The sequence below is a fragment of the Hyperoodon ampullatus genome (assembly GCF_949752795.1).
Source record: "Hyperoodon ampullatus genome assembly, chromosome: 17".
Lineage (NCBI taxonomy): Eukaryota > Metazoa > Chordata > Mammalia > Artiodactyla > Ziphiidae > Hyperoodon > Hyperoodon ampullatus.
The window spans coordinates 53475597-53492637 of NC_136930.1; the positions used below are offsets into that span (position 1 = coordinate 53475597).

General features: G+C 34.9%; 1 protein-coding gene across 3 annotated transcripts in view; it reads right to left on the bottom strand.

The window, feature by feature from the left end:
* The window catches only part of CSMD3 (CUB and Sushi multiple domains 3), a gene marked incomplete at its 5' end in the record, with an annotated part of 1086230 nt that overhangs the window by 556083 nt on the left and 513106 nt on the right, over positions 1-17041 (bottom strand). For all 3 annotated transcript variants that reach the window (XM_079722286.1, XM_079722285.1, XM_079722284.1), the window contains one exon: positions 12171-12274. In XM_079722286.1, coding sequence (XP_079578412.1) covers positions 12171-12274 — 104 coding nt within the window. The remainder of the gene's footprint in view (positions 1-12170; positions 12275-17041) is intronic.

A 17041-nucleotide genomic window follows, 5' to 3' on the forward strand; every position in this document is an offset into this window, starting at 1 on the left:
AATTTTTTCCATTAACAGAATTTTGTAAAGACTGAAATATCAATAAATGTAAATCTGAAGGGGCAATGTCTGGTGAATACAGCAAATGAATCAGAACTTCCCAGTCAATCTGTAACAGTTTTTGCCTGGTGATCAAAGAAACATGCAGTCTTGCATTATCCTGATGGAAGATTATGCGTTTTCTGTTGACTAATTCCGGATGCTTTTCGTCAAGTGCTGCTTTCAGTTGGTCTAACTGGTAACAGTACTTGTTGGAATTAATTGTTTCATTTTCCGGAAGGAGCTCATAATAGAGGACTCCCTTCCAATCACACCATATACACAACATCACCTTCTTTGGATGAAGACCGGTATTTTGGTGTGGTTGGTGGTGGTTCATTTCGCTTGCCCCGCAATCTCTCCCATTCCACATTATTGTACAGTAACCACTTTTCATTGCCCATCACAATTCGTTTCAAAAACATAAGGTTTTCATTACATTTAAGTAGAGAATAAGAGAATTGCATGCGGAAATATGGTCAAGAAGGTTTTTTTCTCTTAACTTATGTGGAACCCAAACATCAAAGCGATGAACATAACCAAGCTGGTGCAAATGATTTTCAACACTTGATTTGGATATTTTGAGTATGTCAGCTATTTGGATATTTTGAGTATACCATCTCCTGTGTGGTATAATGTTGACTGTTCTCAATTAATGTCTCGATTTGATCACTATCATCTTCAATTGGTCTACCTAACCATGGAGCATTGTCCAGCGAGAAATCTCCAGAAAGAAACTGCGCAAACCACTTTTGACACATTCGATCAGTCATAGCTCCTGCTACATACACTGCACAAATCTTTTTTTGCATTTCAGTTGTGTTTTTACTTTTCTTGAAATAATAAAGCATGATATGCCAAAAATGTTGCTTTTTTTCTTCCATCTTAAATATTAAAATAGCTATACAATTTTCCAATTTTGATAAATTTTTTTTTTTAATCCATACCGATATGACAGCTGTGACAAACAATCTAACAAAATTGTTTCGAATGAAGTTAAAGACAAGTAAGTCCTACTAGAGCCATCTTAGGGAAAAAAATGAACGAAGGTTCTGGCCAACTCAATATTTTTTTTATTTTGTTTTTGATAACTTTCATTTAAAGGGTGAAAGATTATTCTGAATGGTCAATTTTTCTAAGTCCTTTTTATACTGTGGCCATCAATCTCTAATAATATTGCCTTGTTGCTATATTTAGTATATTCCCTTCTTTCATTAGCCCATGGGGTTGGTTGGTATTTAGATTTTCATTATTAACAGGGGAAGGTACAAGAGCAAATTTGGGAAGGTGTAAGTCCCTGGTTTTAGGAGAGTTTGCTCAAGGTAAATATCACATATAGTGGTCTGATACCAAGGCGGCATTTTGAAAGACTAAACTGTTGAAAAATTTTATAAAATAATATATCTTCAACAAAGTAGCTCTTTAAAACACATGCACCAATGAGCTGAGAGCAATAACTATAATATATGAACATAAAAAACAGCTACCTTTTCTATAAATCTAGTATGAATATTTATTAAATATTAAAATAAAGAAAATATTTATTTAAAATAAATTAACACAAAGTAGAGATTGTGTGTGTTTGTGTGCACGCGTGTGTATTTAAAATAAAAAGAAAAAATATAGATCAATGGAACAGGATAGAAAGCCCAGAGATAAACCCACGCACATATGGTCACCTTATTTTTGATAAAGGAGGCAACAATATACAATGGAGAAAAGACAGTCTCTTCAATAAGTGGTGCTGGGAAAACTGGACAGCTACATGTAAAAGAAGGAAATTAGAACACTCCCTAACACCATACACAAAAATAAACTCAAAATGGATTAAAGACCTAAATGTAAGGCCAGACACTATAAACTCTTAGAGGAAAACATAGGCGGAACACTATATGACATAAATCTCAGCAAGATCCTTTTTGACCCACCTCCTAGAGAAATGTTTTGTTTTTATAAACAAAAATAACAAAAATAAACAAATGGGACAAATGGGACCCAGTGAAACTTAAAAGCTTTTGCATACCAAAGGAAATCATAAACAAGATGAAAAGACAACCTTCAAAATGGGAGAAAATATTGCAAATGAAGGAACTGACAAAGGAATAATCTCCAAAATTTACAAGCAGCTTATGCAGCTCAATACCAAAAAAACAAACAACCCAATCCAAACATGGGCAGAAGACCAAAATAGACATTTCTCCAAAGAAGATATACAGATTGCCAACAAATACATGAAAGAAGGCTCAACATCACTAATCATTAGAGAAATGAATATCAAAACTCCAATGAGGTATCACCTCACACCAGTCAGAATGGCCATCATCAAAAAATCTACAAACCATACATGCTGGAGAGGATGTGGAGAAAAGGGAACCCTCTTGCACTGTTGGTGGGAATGTAAATTGATACAGCCACTATGGAGAACAGTATGGAGGTTCCTCAAGAAACTATGAATAGAACTACCATACGACCCAGCAATCCCACTACTGGGCATAGACCCTGACAAAACCATAATTCAAAGAGTCATGTACCACAATGTTCATTGCATCTCTATTTACAATAGCCAGGTCATGGAAGCAACCTAAGTGTCCATCAACAGATGAATGGAGAAAGAAGATGTGTCACATATATACAATGGAATATTATTCAGCCATTAAAAGTAACGAAATTGAATTATTTGTAGTGAGGTGGATAGACTTAGAGCCTGTCATACAGAGTGAAGCTAGAAAGAGAAAATCAAATACTGTACACTAATACATATATATGGAATCTTAAAAAAAAATATTGCTCTGAAGAACCTAGGGGGGACAGGAATAAAGATGCAGACGTAGAGAATGGACTTGAGGACACGGGGTGGGGGAAGGGTAAGCTGGGACGAAGTGAGAGAGTGGCATGGATTTATATATACTACAAATGTAAAATAGATAGCTAGTGGGAAGCAGCCTCACTGCACAGGGAGATCAGCTTGCACAGCACAGGGAGATCAGCTCGGTGTTTTGTGACCACCTAGAGGGGTGGGATAGGAAGGGTGGGAGGGAGATGCAAGAGGGAAGAGATATGGGAACATATGTATATGTATAGCTGAAACACTTTATTATAAAGCAGAAACTAACACACAATTGTAAAGCAATTATACTCCAATAAAGGTGTTAAAAAAATAATAAATAAAATAAAATAAAAAGAAGAGTTCCCAGGGAAGAGTGTTGTTAGCCCATTCTAACATATATCTGAGAATGAGATTTTACATTATAAAATTTTTCAGGACAAATCAGAATTTGATAGTGATAGGATAGAACCATGTTTGGATATCTAAGACATTTTTTTTCACCTTCTGTAAGATGTTTGTTCAAATACAATGTCATCCAATATCAATGTATACTCATAAAATTTCCAGGAGCATCTTGGAAAAGAAGAGTTTTCTATTTTTTATTTTGCAAGTGTTCACTTAATTATTCTTTATAGTGTTACTGAGACTCCATTAATGGAACAGCAAAGTGTGTGAGAGAAAAGGTAGGAAAAGGAAAGAGAATCACATTTCTCATAGATTGCATTTTGAACTATCTCAGTTTGAGGCCATACAGATGAGAAGGGTGGACAAGTAATCAACAATTCCTCCCTTCCTTATGCAGATGAAATGAGGTTTGGAAGTGTACTCAATGCCTATAATTGTACTGTCATCACTGTTAGTTCTCTCAAATTTATTACATCCATTTTTACCATCAGGTGAATTTATACATAAGTGTGAAAATAGCACATGTAAAACAATCTGTGAAAAAGTTAAACTTCTTTTAACAGTCTTTAAAAGATATTAACATGATTGTTCAAATCAATTATCTTAATTATTATCAACTGGTCATGTTTATATTCTGATCTCTATTGACACTTGTCACTATACCACCATGAAGCTGCCATGAATGAAAAATGCTACTTCAAATTGGAGAAAAAAAAAAAATGCCCTTCAAGTATGTCCAGTGGAGAGAAAATTAACAAGCATGAGAGTGAGAAAGAAAAGGCCACAAATAAGCAATACAGTACGATACAGCAAATGGATGAACAACAAATCTTTGAATTGTAAATTTAAGTTTGCAGCTTAAATTCACATAATTTTAGGAATTGTCATCTGATAAAATTATATGGAGTACTTAGTACTGCATACGATGTCCAATTACAGTATATTCTCTGTTACTTAATAAATTTATTGCTTATAACTGTCATGAGCATTTCTTTGGAACCAAAATTTCAAGGTAAAGAGATACGGCACACTGAGATTATTTATAAGTTATTGAATTGCAAAACTGATATACTTTGTACTTAAGGGGAAGAAATTACAAGAATTATTTTTAAAAACTTTTCATAATTCATTTTTGGAGGACTATTTTAGCTGTTGAACATGTTATGACTATATGGACTACATTTTTTTATTGAATAGAGTATGACAATTGATTTTAACTTTTAGAACCTAAATGTTAAAGGAAAATTGGAAGCAAAAACACCATTTACTTCCAATGCTTAATTCAATCCTATGACTTAATTAGAATAGGCTGGAATGTTCCTTATCTGGTTAAATATCTTAAAAAATGAGGGAGTCTGTGTTTAGTAAACTAATCAGAACTTATAAACTTAAATATATAGGCTGAATTCATCCTCTTATAAAATACTTTCAAATATGAGATTACATGGCTCTCTCTGTTAAATGAACATATTTTCCATGTTTTACTATGTTTCTGACTTTCGGCTATTTAATATTTTTAAATAAATTTATTGAAAAGATAGTTTCAGTGCCAAAAGTTAGTCTCTAGCACATGGATCACACTTAAGAAAAAAGCAAAAAGGAATATGTAGATGAGTAAACAGTGTGCCAAATAAAATGTCTAAATGGAGACTAATTTTACCCATTTGAAGAACATTATTTAAAATAAATTCCCTTCAACTGTTTTTTTTTTTTTGTAAGTTCTAGACCATTAACCATGCCATATGCAATACTGTTTTTAAACTTGGGCAAGATAGGCCCCTTCCCTGATCCCTTCGTCTGACCATTCTGTAGCCCACCTCTTGCCCAGGGATGTGCCTACTCACTTCCCCTATGAGATCCTAGACTAATTTCCAGCCCACAGTGTGGTAAGAACTGAAATTGGGAGCAAATCTTTCAAACTTCTAGAGTAATTTGAAATAGTAATTCTGTCTGGTGAATTTCCTAGTAAAAAAACTTGCAATGTATTTATATTTGCTTTTATTTCATTTTCCTAGAAATTTTTTTCACTTTGTAAAAGTATCATTTCAAGACGAATTAAAAATAAAAACAAATCTTCTATTTTATAGTTTGTTTATCAACTACTGTTCTACAACTCATTGGTACCTGGTACCCTGGAATTTCCTGCTACCTGAACCTTCATAGGCCTCTTTCCCAGGTCCACATTCCCAGGGTCAGAACACATGACCCATACGTGCACTCTTAGACCCAGTGGGCAGTGTTTGCAGGGAGGTGTGGCAGCTTGAATGTGTAGGCTGGGAAGTCTACATGCGTCGTGAAGGATGGAGCTGAGTTTGGGAATAGAGGGTGGCCAGGTGCAGACTGGGGGTGGGACCACTTTCCTATACCTTCATGTCCCAACAAGAAAATCACACAAGTCCCAGAATTCTAAATTTAAACTTGTCCTTCTAGGTTGTTATGAAAGTGTATTTGTCAAGGTAGGAGGATGGAACATATTGTATTTAACCATATGTAGCTTAATTTATAACTTTTAATATTTATACATTTGATATGTGAGATTCTATCTGCATTCTTACTCTAAGCCTTGTAAATGTCCAGATGAGTGGGCCTGCTGTTGAGAAAGTTAAACTTATTAAAAAATATGTTTCAGGTACCCTCAAGTTTATATCAGCTTTTTGGTAGCTACAAATCCAGTAGGTTCTCTTATCACAGACTCTTAGAGTTCAGAGGAACCTTTGACCTAACTTCAAGTTTGTAAAATCTCTGTTAGCTAGTCAGACAGCTTTTATTTGAACACCTCTAGGAGGTGGGTGCTACCTAAGTTCTGTTGTAGTCACCCTTACTCAAGGAAAAGAAAGTTATATTTTCAGAAATGTGTAATTGTCTTCTGAGGAAGAAAAGCATGTTTAAGAAACACATTTCTGGTTACAGACAAACAAATATAAAAAAATTCACAGATTTTTCAAAATTAATACAACTTCTCAGAGTGAAGGAATTATAACAAGTAATGAAATAGAACTACTGTGCAAACTAGGGACAATATGATGACAGAAATGTGAGAAAAGGAAAAATGTAATGTTTTTTTCTTTGTTTATTCTACCAGCAGCAGAAGCTTAGTCTGTAAAATACAGCTATTTCCATTTGACCATTCAGGTCATAAGACCTCTTCTTATTAACGTATTTGTTCTTTATCTGGTCTTATGTCGCCTACCTAACTTTGGGATCATCCTCAAAAAAAAAAAAAAATCAATTGTGAACCTATTTCTTTCATTTAATAATCCAATACTTCTCATGTCATCTGCTACTTGATCCAATTCATACAACACAGGATTTTAAAAATCAATTAAAAATTTATTCACCCTGTCTTCCAAAATAAAAGGAAATAGAGACATTATCTGCACTTGATAAGAATTTTGAAAAGCACAGAAAATCCACTAATAAAAATTTTACTAGATCTTTTTGAAGCAACTGAGGTCAAAATTCTTAAAAGAAGAAGGTGTGCAGAAAGTGAAGGACTGTGGCATGTTTACAAAGAGGTTCTTGTGATTAGCGAAGAGTTCATTTTTTTAGAAAGTGTATGGCTATATTTAAAATATAAAGGGGTTTTCCTCTTAGTACTTAAAATTATATAGTAAATATCATTGCCCTAATTCTTCTTACTTTGAGTTTTGCAAAAACATAATACATATACGATTATGATGTCTGCATCTAAAAATATGTGTGTATGTGTGCGCGCGCACACACTCGTGCGCTCATCTCATAGTCTTCTGGTTATTTAAACATAATGTATTATCTTTCTTACTGTCTCTTAGCCCTCCCACATTCTCATTAAGGGACCAATTTAGATCCAATGATTGAACAGTCTAAAAAGTAACGGTCACAGACTACAGCTTTAATTTTTATTTCCACTGGAGGTGAAGTACTCAATGTGAACTTTGAATATGATAGTATAGGGAAATCCATTTGGAAACTTGGTATTCTTTTGAAAATAATAATTAACAACCATTCTGTGTTATTAATACAATAACTTATTCTATGAAGAAAATATCAACAGGTATATCAGAATTCATTATTGTCTACATAATTTTTTTAACATTAGAATAGATTAAATTATATGGTTCAAACATAATATTTTTTTCTTTTAGCATGTGGGATTGTACAGATTACTGCTTAATCCCAATAAATGTACTCTTTTATGCTTACCATTTCTAATGGTTGGGTATTTAAGATAATAATTTTGATATTTTCCTTCTGTGTCTTATTAGATTACTGTAAATTTGTATGTTTATAACTTTTCTGCTTGTAGTTTTGTGATATTAATTATCTCACAAATTCTTTAAGGCAGTGGCTAAAGGAGTATACAGCATCTATGATCTGGGATATTAGTTTTACAAGATGAAATCTATTATTTCATTAGATTCTGAAATACTAAGTTTTATTTAGTGGTAGATATAGTAGAAAAGATGTTTAAGAAATATTCTTCAGTCAACTGACTAGCTATTCTGCCTTTCCCTGTCCATGCTTTGAAGAATCTAAACCTGAAATCTAGTCCTCTATCTTAAGCAGAGAAAAGGAAACTATGTCCCATCACATACATGTTTTACAGTTTCATTTTTGAAGTACATATAATGTGATCTATCAAACAAACATGTAGAAAGATAGGTATCAGAATGTGTGAGCATCACTTACAAAATTTGCTATATTATCATTAATGCCCAAGAAACTTCAACTTTTCTAAAGTGCCAGATAAAGGAACAAATACATGTATTCTTTGGGAAATAATAAATAATAAATTTCAGGAATAAACCAAATTTTGTGTTGTATCATGTGTCACATGCCTATAGGCCCAGGCAGGCAATGCAAGGGTTCTTAGATGCTCAAGTGAAAAATGATACAAGGTTGAAGGGCCATGAGAACCTATAGGCTCTCTAAAGAGGGCAGAGAAGAGAGTTCCAGCAAATTTTGCCATGTGATAATCCATTCCTAGTGTTGCCAGTCTGTCGAAAGAAACAACAAGTTCAGGTTTTTATATGTAATTTACAATTATTTAAAACACTGTATAGTTGACCCTTGAAAAACATGGGTTTGAACTGCACAGGTCCACTTATACATGGATTTTTTTTCCAATAAATACTACAGTACTACATAATCCATGGTTGGTTGAACCCATGTATGTGGAACTATGGATGTGGAGGGCTGACTATGGGATTTGGGCATGTGCAGATTGTGATATATGTGGCAGTTCCTGGAAACAATACCCCGTGGATACCAAGGGATGACTGCACTTCCCAAACAACAACCAAAAACATACTTACTGATCATATTAGTTCTGTGGCTGTCAATTTCTAATACAATATTACAGTATAATGAAATCCAAACTATCAGGTACAAAACCACAAAGAAATCTAGGAGGAACTACATATTATTTCTGAAAGATATTAGTCTAACGTGGTGAAATGTCTAGGAGGAACTTTATATTATTTCTGAAAGATATTAGTCTAACGTGGTGAAATGTCTAGCAGGTACATCACCCTGATAAAAATGCTGAGTATTTTTAGGGGGGTGGAGTTACAAATAATTTGAATAACATAAACAAATATGCAGAACATGTAAAATAATGGCCCTTTGTCCATCACTATCTTAGCAAGCACAAAGTAGAACTGTAGTAGGCTCAGAGATAAACAACAAAATTGTGGTTGATCAATGATATCCATGTAGTAGGTGGAGGAGAGAAGTTGAAGCTGAGGTCAAGAATGCATAAAGATAAGTAAGAAAAGAAGGGATTTTTTTGTTTGTTTTTTTGTTTTTTTTCTGAAAAGATAAGAACTAAAATGGAATAGTATTGGGTCTACAATGTACACATAAGGTAAATCTTTGGTATTATTACAGGATTCTGGAATAACAGTACTATTAGAACTTCTTGTAAAATTAAAAAGAAAAGGAAAGGAAAGAGGAGGAGAGGCTTGGAGGCCAGTAGGGATTACAACTGCAGCCCCTCAGGACTGTATATATTTGCAAACTTTAAAAGCTTCTGCCTGAGGGTCTGGCATCCAATCAGCCTGAAACTAGGTGATCACTGAATTCCTTTCTTTGAAACACTGACAAGTCTTGGCACATGCTGAACAGCAGGGGCAAATCAGGAATAAATAAGGCAGTATATACAACCAAAAAGGTTTAAGAGACAACAAAGAGCTAGGGGAGGGTTGAATGAGAAGGATCATCACCTAAACAAAGTCACTACTTCAAGACTGATAGAGGTAGCAGTTTTGCCTAATATATAGAAACAGACACAGAGAATTAGGTAAAATGAGGAGACAAAATATGTTCCAAACAAAAGAAAAAACAAAACATCAGGAAAAAAAAAAACCTTAATGATATGAAGATAAGTAATTTACCTGGTAAAGAATTCAAAATGATGGTCATAAAAGTGCTCACTGAACTCAGGAGAAGAATGGATGAACACAGTGAGAACTTCAACAAAGAGTTAAAAAATATATAAGAAAGAATCATTCACAGCTAAAGAATGAAATAACATGAGTAACATAAATTAAATGAAAAATACACTAAAGGGAATCAATAGCAGATAAGATGATACAGAAGAATGATTAGCAATCTGGAAGACAGGGTAATGGAAATCACCCAATCAGAACAAAAAGGGGAAAAAATTAAATATGGATAGCTTAAGGACCTCTGGGACAACATCAAGCACAAGAATATTTGCTTCTTTAGGGATCCCAGAAGTAGAAGAAAGGGAGAATGGGGAACAAATGTATCTGAAGAAATACTGGCTGAAAACGTCCCTATCCTAGAAAGGAAACAGACATCCAGATCCAGGAAGCACAGAAAGTCCCAAACAAGATGACTCCAAAGAGACCTACAAAGAGACACATTATAGGTAAAATGTCAAAAATTAAAGAGAGAGTACTAAAAGCAGTAAGAGGAAACCAACTAGTTAATATAATGGAAGCAATTTTTTCAGCAGAAACTTTGCAGACCAGAATGGAGCAGCATGATATATTCAAAGTGCTGAAACAAAATAAAACAAACAAACAAACCAAAATTTACAACCAAGAATACTGTTTCCAGCAAGGTTATCATTCAGAATTGAAAGTGAGATAAAGAGTTTCCCAGACAAGCAAAATCTAAAGGAGTTCACCACCACTAAACTGGCCCTGCAAGAAATGTTAAAGGGACTTCTATAAGCTGAAATGAAATGGCACTAATTAATAAGAAAACACATGAAACTAAAATTCTCACTGGAAAAGGCAAATATATAGTAATGGTAGTGGATCAATCATTTATAAAACCTGTGTGAAGGTTAAATGATGAAGTTCCAAAAAAAAAAAAAACTATATAATAATTAGAGAAGACACAAAATAAAAAGATGTAAAACATGATGTAAAAGACATAAAATGTAGAGGCAGGGAATAAAAATGTAGTATTTGTAGAATGCATTTGAACTTAAGTGACTATCAACATAAAATAAACTTTTCCATATATAAATAGTTATATATGAACCTTATGGTAACAACAAACCAAAAAACTATAATAGATACAGAGAAAATAAAGACAAAAAAAATCCAAACATGACACTAAAGAAAATCATTAAACAATCATTAAAAAAACAAACAAACAAACAAACAAAAAAACCCAAGACCCATCTATATGCTGCTTATAAGAGACTCACTTCAGATCTAAACACACACAGACCAAAAGTGAAGGAATGAAGAAAGATATTTCATGCAAATAAAAACAAAAAGAAAGCTGGGATAGCAGTACTTACATCGGATAAAATATACTTTAAAGACTGTAACAAAAGACAAAGAAGAGCATCACATAATGATAAAGGGATCAATCCAACAAGAGGATATAGCATTTGTAAATATCTATGCACCCAACATAGGACCACCTAAATATATAAAGCAAACATTAATAGACATAATGGGAGGGGTCCAGAAATCTACATTTTAAAAAGTGCACCAGGTAATTGTGATGTAAAAGACCCCATTTTTGAGAAACACCTCACTAATAAAGCCTGTATTGCAAATCAACAGTTATGAAAGGAATACTGAAAGAAAGCATATCATAACCTTTTGAGGTTCATCACAGAAAAAAAATATACTTGCCCTGGACATTTCTTCTTGCCACTATCAGAGGTAGATTATTGGAATGGATAGCCAAGGATTTGGCGGTAAGTTCCTAACATTTCCCTTTTCTCAATTTATGTTCATTCTTTTTGTTCACATTAAGAACCTTTTTAGTATATTAGCTCAACTCTGAGAGCTGTTCACTGCTAACTACTTCATGTCAAACCACTGATAAACTCTCAACTACAGATCTTGATGACCAGGTCTTTATTATTGTCTCTGGGATCAATTTCATGCTTGTTTTTTTCCAGTCTATTCTAAAACTCTGTGAGGGCAAAGGTATTTTCCAAAATAAGGTCAATCAGCCACTCTGCAATTTCACCCTAGGCCTCTTTTGCCAATGAGCTCCTTTCTGGAAATGGACTCTAAGTAACTGTGTTTGGATCAAGTACCTTAAGCACCACTGAAGAAGGACTAATAAATATACTATATGCAGGTTGATGATCATAACTAAGGTACTTGGTGATAGTAGGAAGAATCAATGAAAGAAAAGAAAAAGTAAAATTTCATACACTTTTATAAAGACCTAATAGGTTAAGTCAAGAAAGAAACATTGAGGGGCTTCCCTGGTGGTGCAGTGGTTGAGACTCCGCCTGCCGATGCAGGGGACACGGGTTCGTGCCCCGTTCCGGGAAGATCCCACATGCTGCGGAGCAGCTGGGCCCGTGAGCCATGGCTGCTGAGCCTGTGCTCCGCAACAGGAGAGGCCACAACAGTGAGAGGCCCGTGTACCGCAAAAAAAAAAAAAAAAGAAAGAAACACTGACAACTTACACTTGGAGCACTGTCCTTGGGTCTCCAACTTCACTCCCATCACCAATTGTCAAGGTGTCATAGCCAATTTCCAGATCGAATTCTTCAAAATTTATCTGGATAACCTAGCAATAAACAGAAACAAACATCTCAAATATATTTCATTATATAATAAAAGCAAACAAAAGAGCAATGGGAGAAAAACATTTAAAATGCACTGTGGACATACTATATATCTATAGATCTATAGCTATCTGTATAAGAATTTCAAACTATGGCAGGAGATCATGTGAGACTATTCCTATCAATCATTACAATTATAACATAATTTTTATTTACTCTATTGTATCTTCTGTAATAATTTTTCAATGAAATGGCATGGCTTCTGTTTATAGGACACTCTTATTTGAGGAATTTGAATGCAAATCTAATTTAAGAAGGCTTTATAAAAAAGTATATGTACCTGAAGAGTGGTTATATTTGCATATATTTTTACAAGCTAGCACAGAAAAACACAGAGTATACTATTTCCATGAAATAGTAAAGCTTAAAAAATGTTAGAGCTAAATTTGAATCTAGATCACTAAATTTAAAGGCATCAGATTTATTTATTTATTTATTTATTTTGCGGTACGCGGGCCTCTCACTGTTGTGGCCTCTTCCCTTGCGGAGCACGGGCTCCGGACACACAGGCTCAGCGGCCATGGCTCACGGGCCTAGCCGCTCCGCGGCATGTGGGATCTTCCCGGACTGGGGCACAAACCCGTGTCCCCTGCATCGGCAGGCGGACTCTCAACCACTGCACCACCAGGGAAGCCCCTATCAGCACCATTTTTTAAACAGCATTTGCATACTTTGTGGCTGTGTCATGTTTTGATAATTCTCACAATATTTCAAACTTTTTCATTATTATTACATTTTTTATGGTGATCTCTGCTCAGTGACTTTTGACGTTTCTTTGTAATAGTTTTGGGGAGCCATAATCCACACCCACATAAGACTGCACACTTAAATGATAAATGTTGTGTGTGTTCTAAGTGCTCCACTGACAGGCTGTTCCCCCATCTTTCTCTATCTCTTTGGGCCTCCCTATTCCCTAAGACACAATAATATTGAAATTAGGTCAACTAATGACCCTACAGTGGCTGCTAAGTGTTCAAGGGTAAAGAGGTGTCCCACCTCCCGCACTTTAAATCAAAAGCTAGAAATGATTAAGCTTAGTGAGAAATGCATGCATTTCAAAAGTCGAGACAGGCCAAAAGGTAGGCGTGTTGCATCAGTTGCAAGTTGTAAATGCAAAGAAACTGTTCTTGAAGGAAATTAAAAGTGCTACTCTAGTGAACATATGAATAAGAAAGTGAAATAGCCTTACTGATGATATGGAGAAAGTTTTAGTGGTCTAGAAGGAAGTTCAAACAAGTCACAACATTCTCTTAAGCAAAAGCCTAATTTAGAGTAAGGCCCTAACTTTACTTAAATCTATGAAGGCTCAGAGAGCTGAGTAAGCTGCAAAGAAAAGTTTGAAGCTAGCAGAGATTGGTTCATGAGGTTTAAGGAAAAAAAGCCATCTCCATAACATAAAAGTACAAGGTGAACAGCAGAAGCTGCAGCAAGTTATCCAGAAGATCTTGCTAAGAAAATTAATGAATGTGGCTACACTAATCAACAGATTTTCAGTGTAGACAAAACAGCCTATATTGGAAGAAGACACCATCTACGACTTTCACAGCTAGAGAAAAGTCAATGCCTGACTTCAAATCTTCAAAAGACAGGCTGACTCTCTTGTTAAGGGTATATGTAGCTGACTTGAAGCCAGTGCTGAGTTACTGTTCTGAAAACCTTAGGAATCTTAAGAATTATGCTAAATCTACTCTGCCTGTGCTCTATAAATGGAACAATAAAGCCTGGAAATAGCACATCTGTTTATAACACAGTTTATGGAATATTTTCAGCCCACTGTTGAGACCTACTGCTCAGGAAAGAAAAAGATTCCTTTAAAAATATGATTGTTTATTGACAATGCACCTGGTCACTCAAGAGCCCTGATGAACCTGTAAAACAAGATTAATGTTGTCATGTCTGCTAAACAACATCCATTCTGCAGCCTATGGATTAAGGAGTAATTCTGACTTTCAAGTCTTATTATTTAATTAACACATTTTGTAAGACTGTATCTGCCACAGATGGTGGTTCCTCTGATGGATCTGGGCAAAGTAAATTAAAACCTTTCTGTAAAGGATTCATGATTCTAGATGCCATTAAGAACATTTGCGATTCATGGGAAGAGCAAAATATCAATATTAATAGAAGTTTGGAAGAAGGTGATTCCAACCCTCAAGGAGGACTTTGAGGGGTTCAAAACGTCAGTGGAGGAAGTCACCGCAGCTGTGATGAAAATAGCAAGAGAATTATAATTAGAAGTGGAGCCTGAAGATGGGACTGAATTGCTGCAATTTCATGGTAAAACTTTTAACAGATGAGGAGTTGTTTCTTGTGGATGAGCAAAGAATGTGATGGAATCTCCTCTTGGTGAAGATGCTGTGAAGATTGTTGAAATGACAGCAAAGGATTTAGAATATTATATAAACTTACTTGATAAAGGAGTGGTAGCATTTGAGAGAACTGACTACAATTTTGAAAGTTCAACTGTAGATAAAATGCTATCAAAGCACAGTGCCTGCTACAGAGAAATCACTGGTGAAAGGGAAGAGTTAATCAATGTGGCAAACTTCATTAATGTTTTATTTTAAGAAATTGCTACAGGGACTCCCCTGGTGGTGAAGTGGTTAGGAATCTGCCTGCCAATGCAGGGGACACGAGTTCGATCCCTGGTCTGGGAGGATCCCACATGCTGCGGAGCAACTAAGCCCGTGCGCCACAACTACTGAGCCTACCCTCTGGAGCCCATGAGCCACAGCTGCTGAGCCTGTGTGCTACAGCTACTGAAGCCCGCACACCTGGAGCCTGTGCTCTGCAACAGGAGAGGCCACCACAATGAGAAGCCTGCAGTGAAGAGTAGTGAAGAGTAGCCCCCGCTCGCCACAACTACAGAAAGCCCGTGTGCAGCAACGAAGACGCAATGCAACCAAAAATAAACAAATAAAATTGATTCTTAAAAAAAAAAAAGAAATTGCTACAGCCACCCCAACCATCAGCACCACCATCCTGATCATTCATCAGCCATCAATATCAAGGAAAGACTGTCCACCAGCTAAATGATTATGACTCACTGCAGGCTCAGATTATGGTTAGCATTTTTTAAATAGTCTTAATAGTTTTTAGTGTACAGATCTTTCACCTCCTTGGTTAAATTTATTCCTTAGTATTTTATTATTATTTTTTAAATTTATTGAAGTACAGTTGATTTACAATGTAGTGTTAACTTCTTCTGTACAGCAAAGTGACTCAGTTATACATATACATATTCTTTTTCATATTCTGTTCCATTATGGTTTATCACAGGATATTGAATATAGTTCCCCGTGCTATACAGTAGGACTTTGTTTATCCATCCTATATATACTAGTTTCTATCTGTTAATCTCAAACTCTCAATCCTTCCCTCCCCCACCTCCCATAAAGTATTTTTTAATTAAGATCTGTACACTGTTTTTTTAGGCACAATGTTGTTGCACACTTAATAGACTACAGTATACTGTAAACATAACTATTATATATACTACAAAACAAAAAAATTTTGAGACTCACTTTATTGTGGTATTCGTTTTATTGTGGTGGTCTAGAACTGAACACACAATATCTCCAAGATATGCCTGTATTCTTTCCCCATTGAATGTTTTTGGCACCTTTGTCAAAAATTAATTGCTCATAGATGGGTGGGTTTAGTTCTGTGCTCTCTTAGCTTTTGTTTATCTGGGAATATCTTGATTTATCTTTCATCCTTGAAGGAGAGTTTTGACAGATATAGAATTCTTGGTTGACAGTTTTGTTTTCAATGTTTAAAGATATTGTCTCACTTGCTTCTCAGCTTCTTTTTCTTTTTTGAAATCAGCTGTTAATATTTTTTTAGGATTTGTTGTACTTGAAGAGTCACTTTTCACCTGCTGCTTTCAAGATTCTCTTTGTTTTTACCTTTCAACCATTTGACTATAATATGTTTTGGTATGGATCACTTTAAGCTTATCTTACATAGAGTTTGTTGAGCTTCCTGGATGGGTAGAATCATGTCTCTCTCAAATTTGTGATCTTTTTGGTCATTATCTTCAAATATTCTTTCTGTACCATTATTTCTATCTTCTCCTCCTGAGAGTCATATAATACATTTGTTGGTCCATTTGCTCATATTCCACAGGTCCCTAGGCTCCTTTCACTTTTTTCACCTTTTTTCTTTCTTTTTTTTTCTGTTCTTCAGACTGAATAATTTCAATTGTCCTATCTTCAAGCTTACTAATTCTTTCTTCTGCTGATCAAACCTGCTCTCAAAAACCTCTAGGTTTTTAAAATTTCAGTTATTATGGTTTAAAGCTCCAGAATTTCTATTTGGTTCCTTTTTTATAATTTCTATGTCTTTATTGATATTCTCATTTTATTCATATATCATTTTCATCATTCCCTTTAATTTTGTCCATGCTGTTTGAGCATAATTAATACAGTTGTTTTAAATCTTTGTCTAATAAGTTCAATGACTCAATGTCTTCAGGGATATTTTCTGTCAATTTATTTTGTTCCTTTCAATGACCACATTCTCCTGTTTCTTTGCATACTTTGTGATCTCATTGTTGTTTCTGAAAACTAGCCATTTGAATGTTACAATGTGGTAATTCTGGAAATCAGAGTCTCTCCCTTCCCCAGGGTTTGCTGTTCTTGATTTTGAAGACTTGTGTCCATCCAATGTTTTAACTGGAATTTCTTTAAATTCAAGGAGCTAAAAAA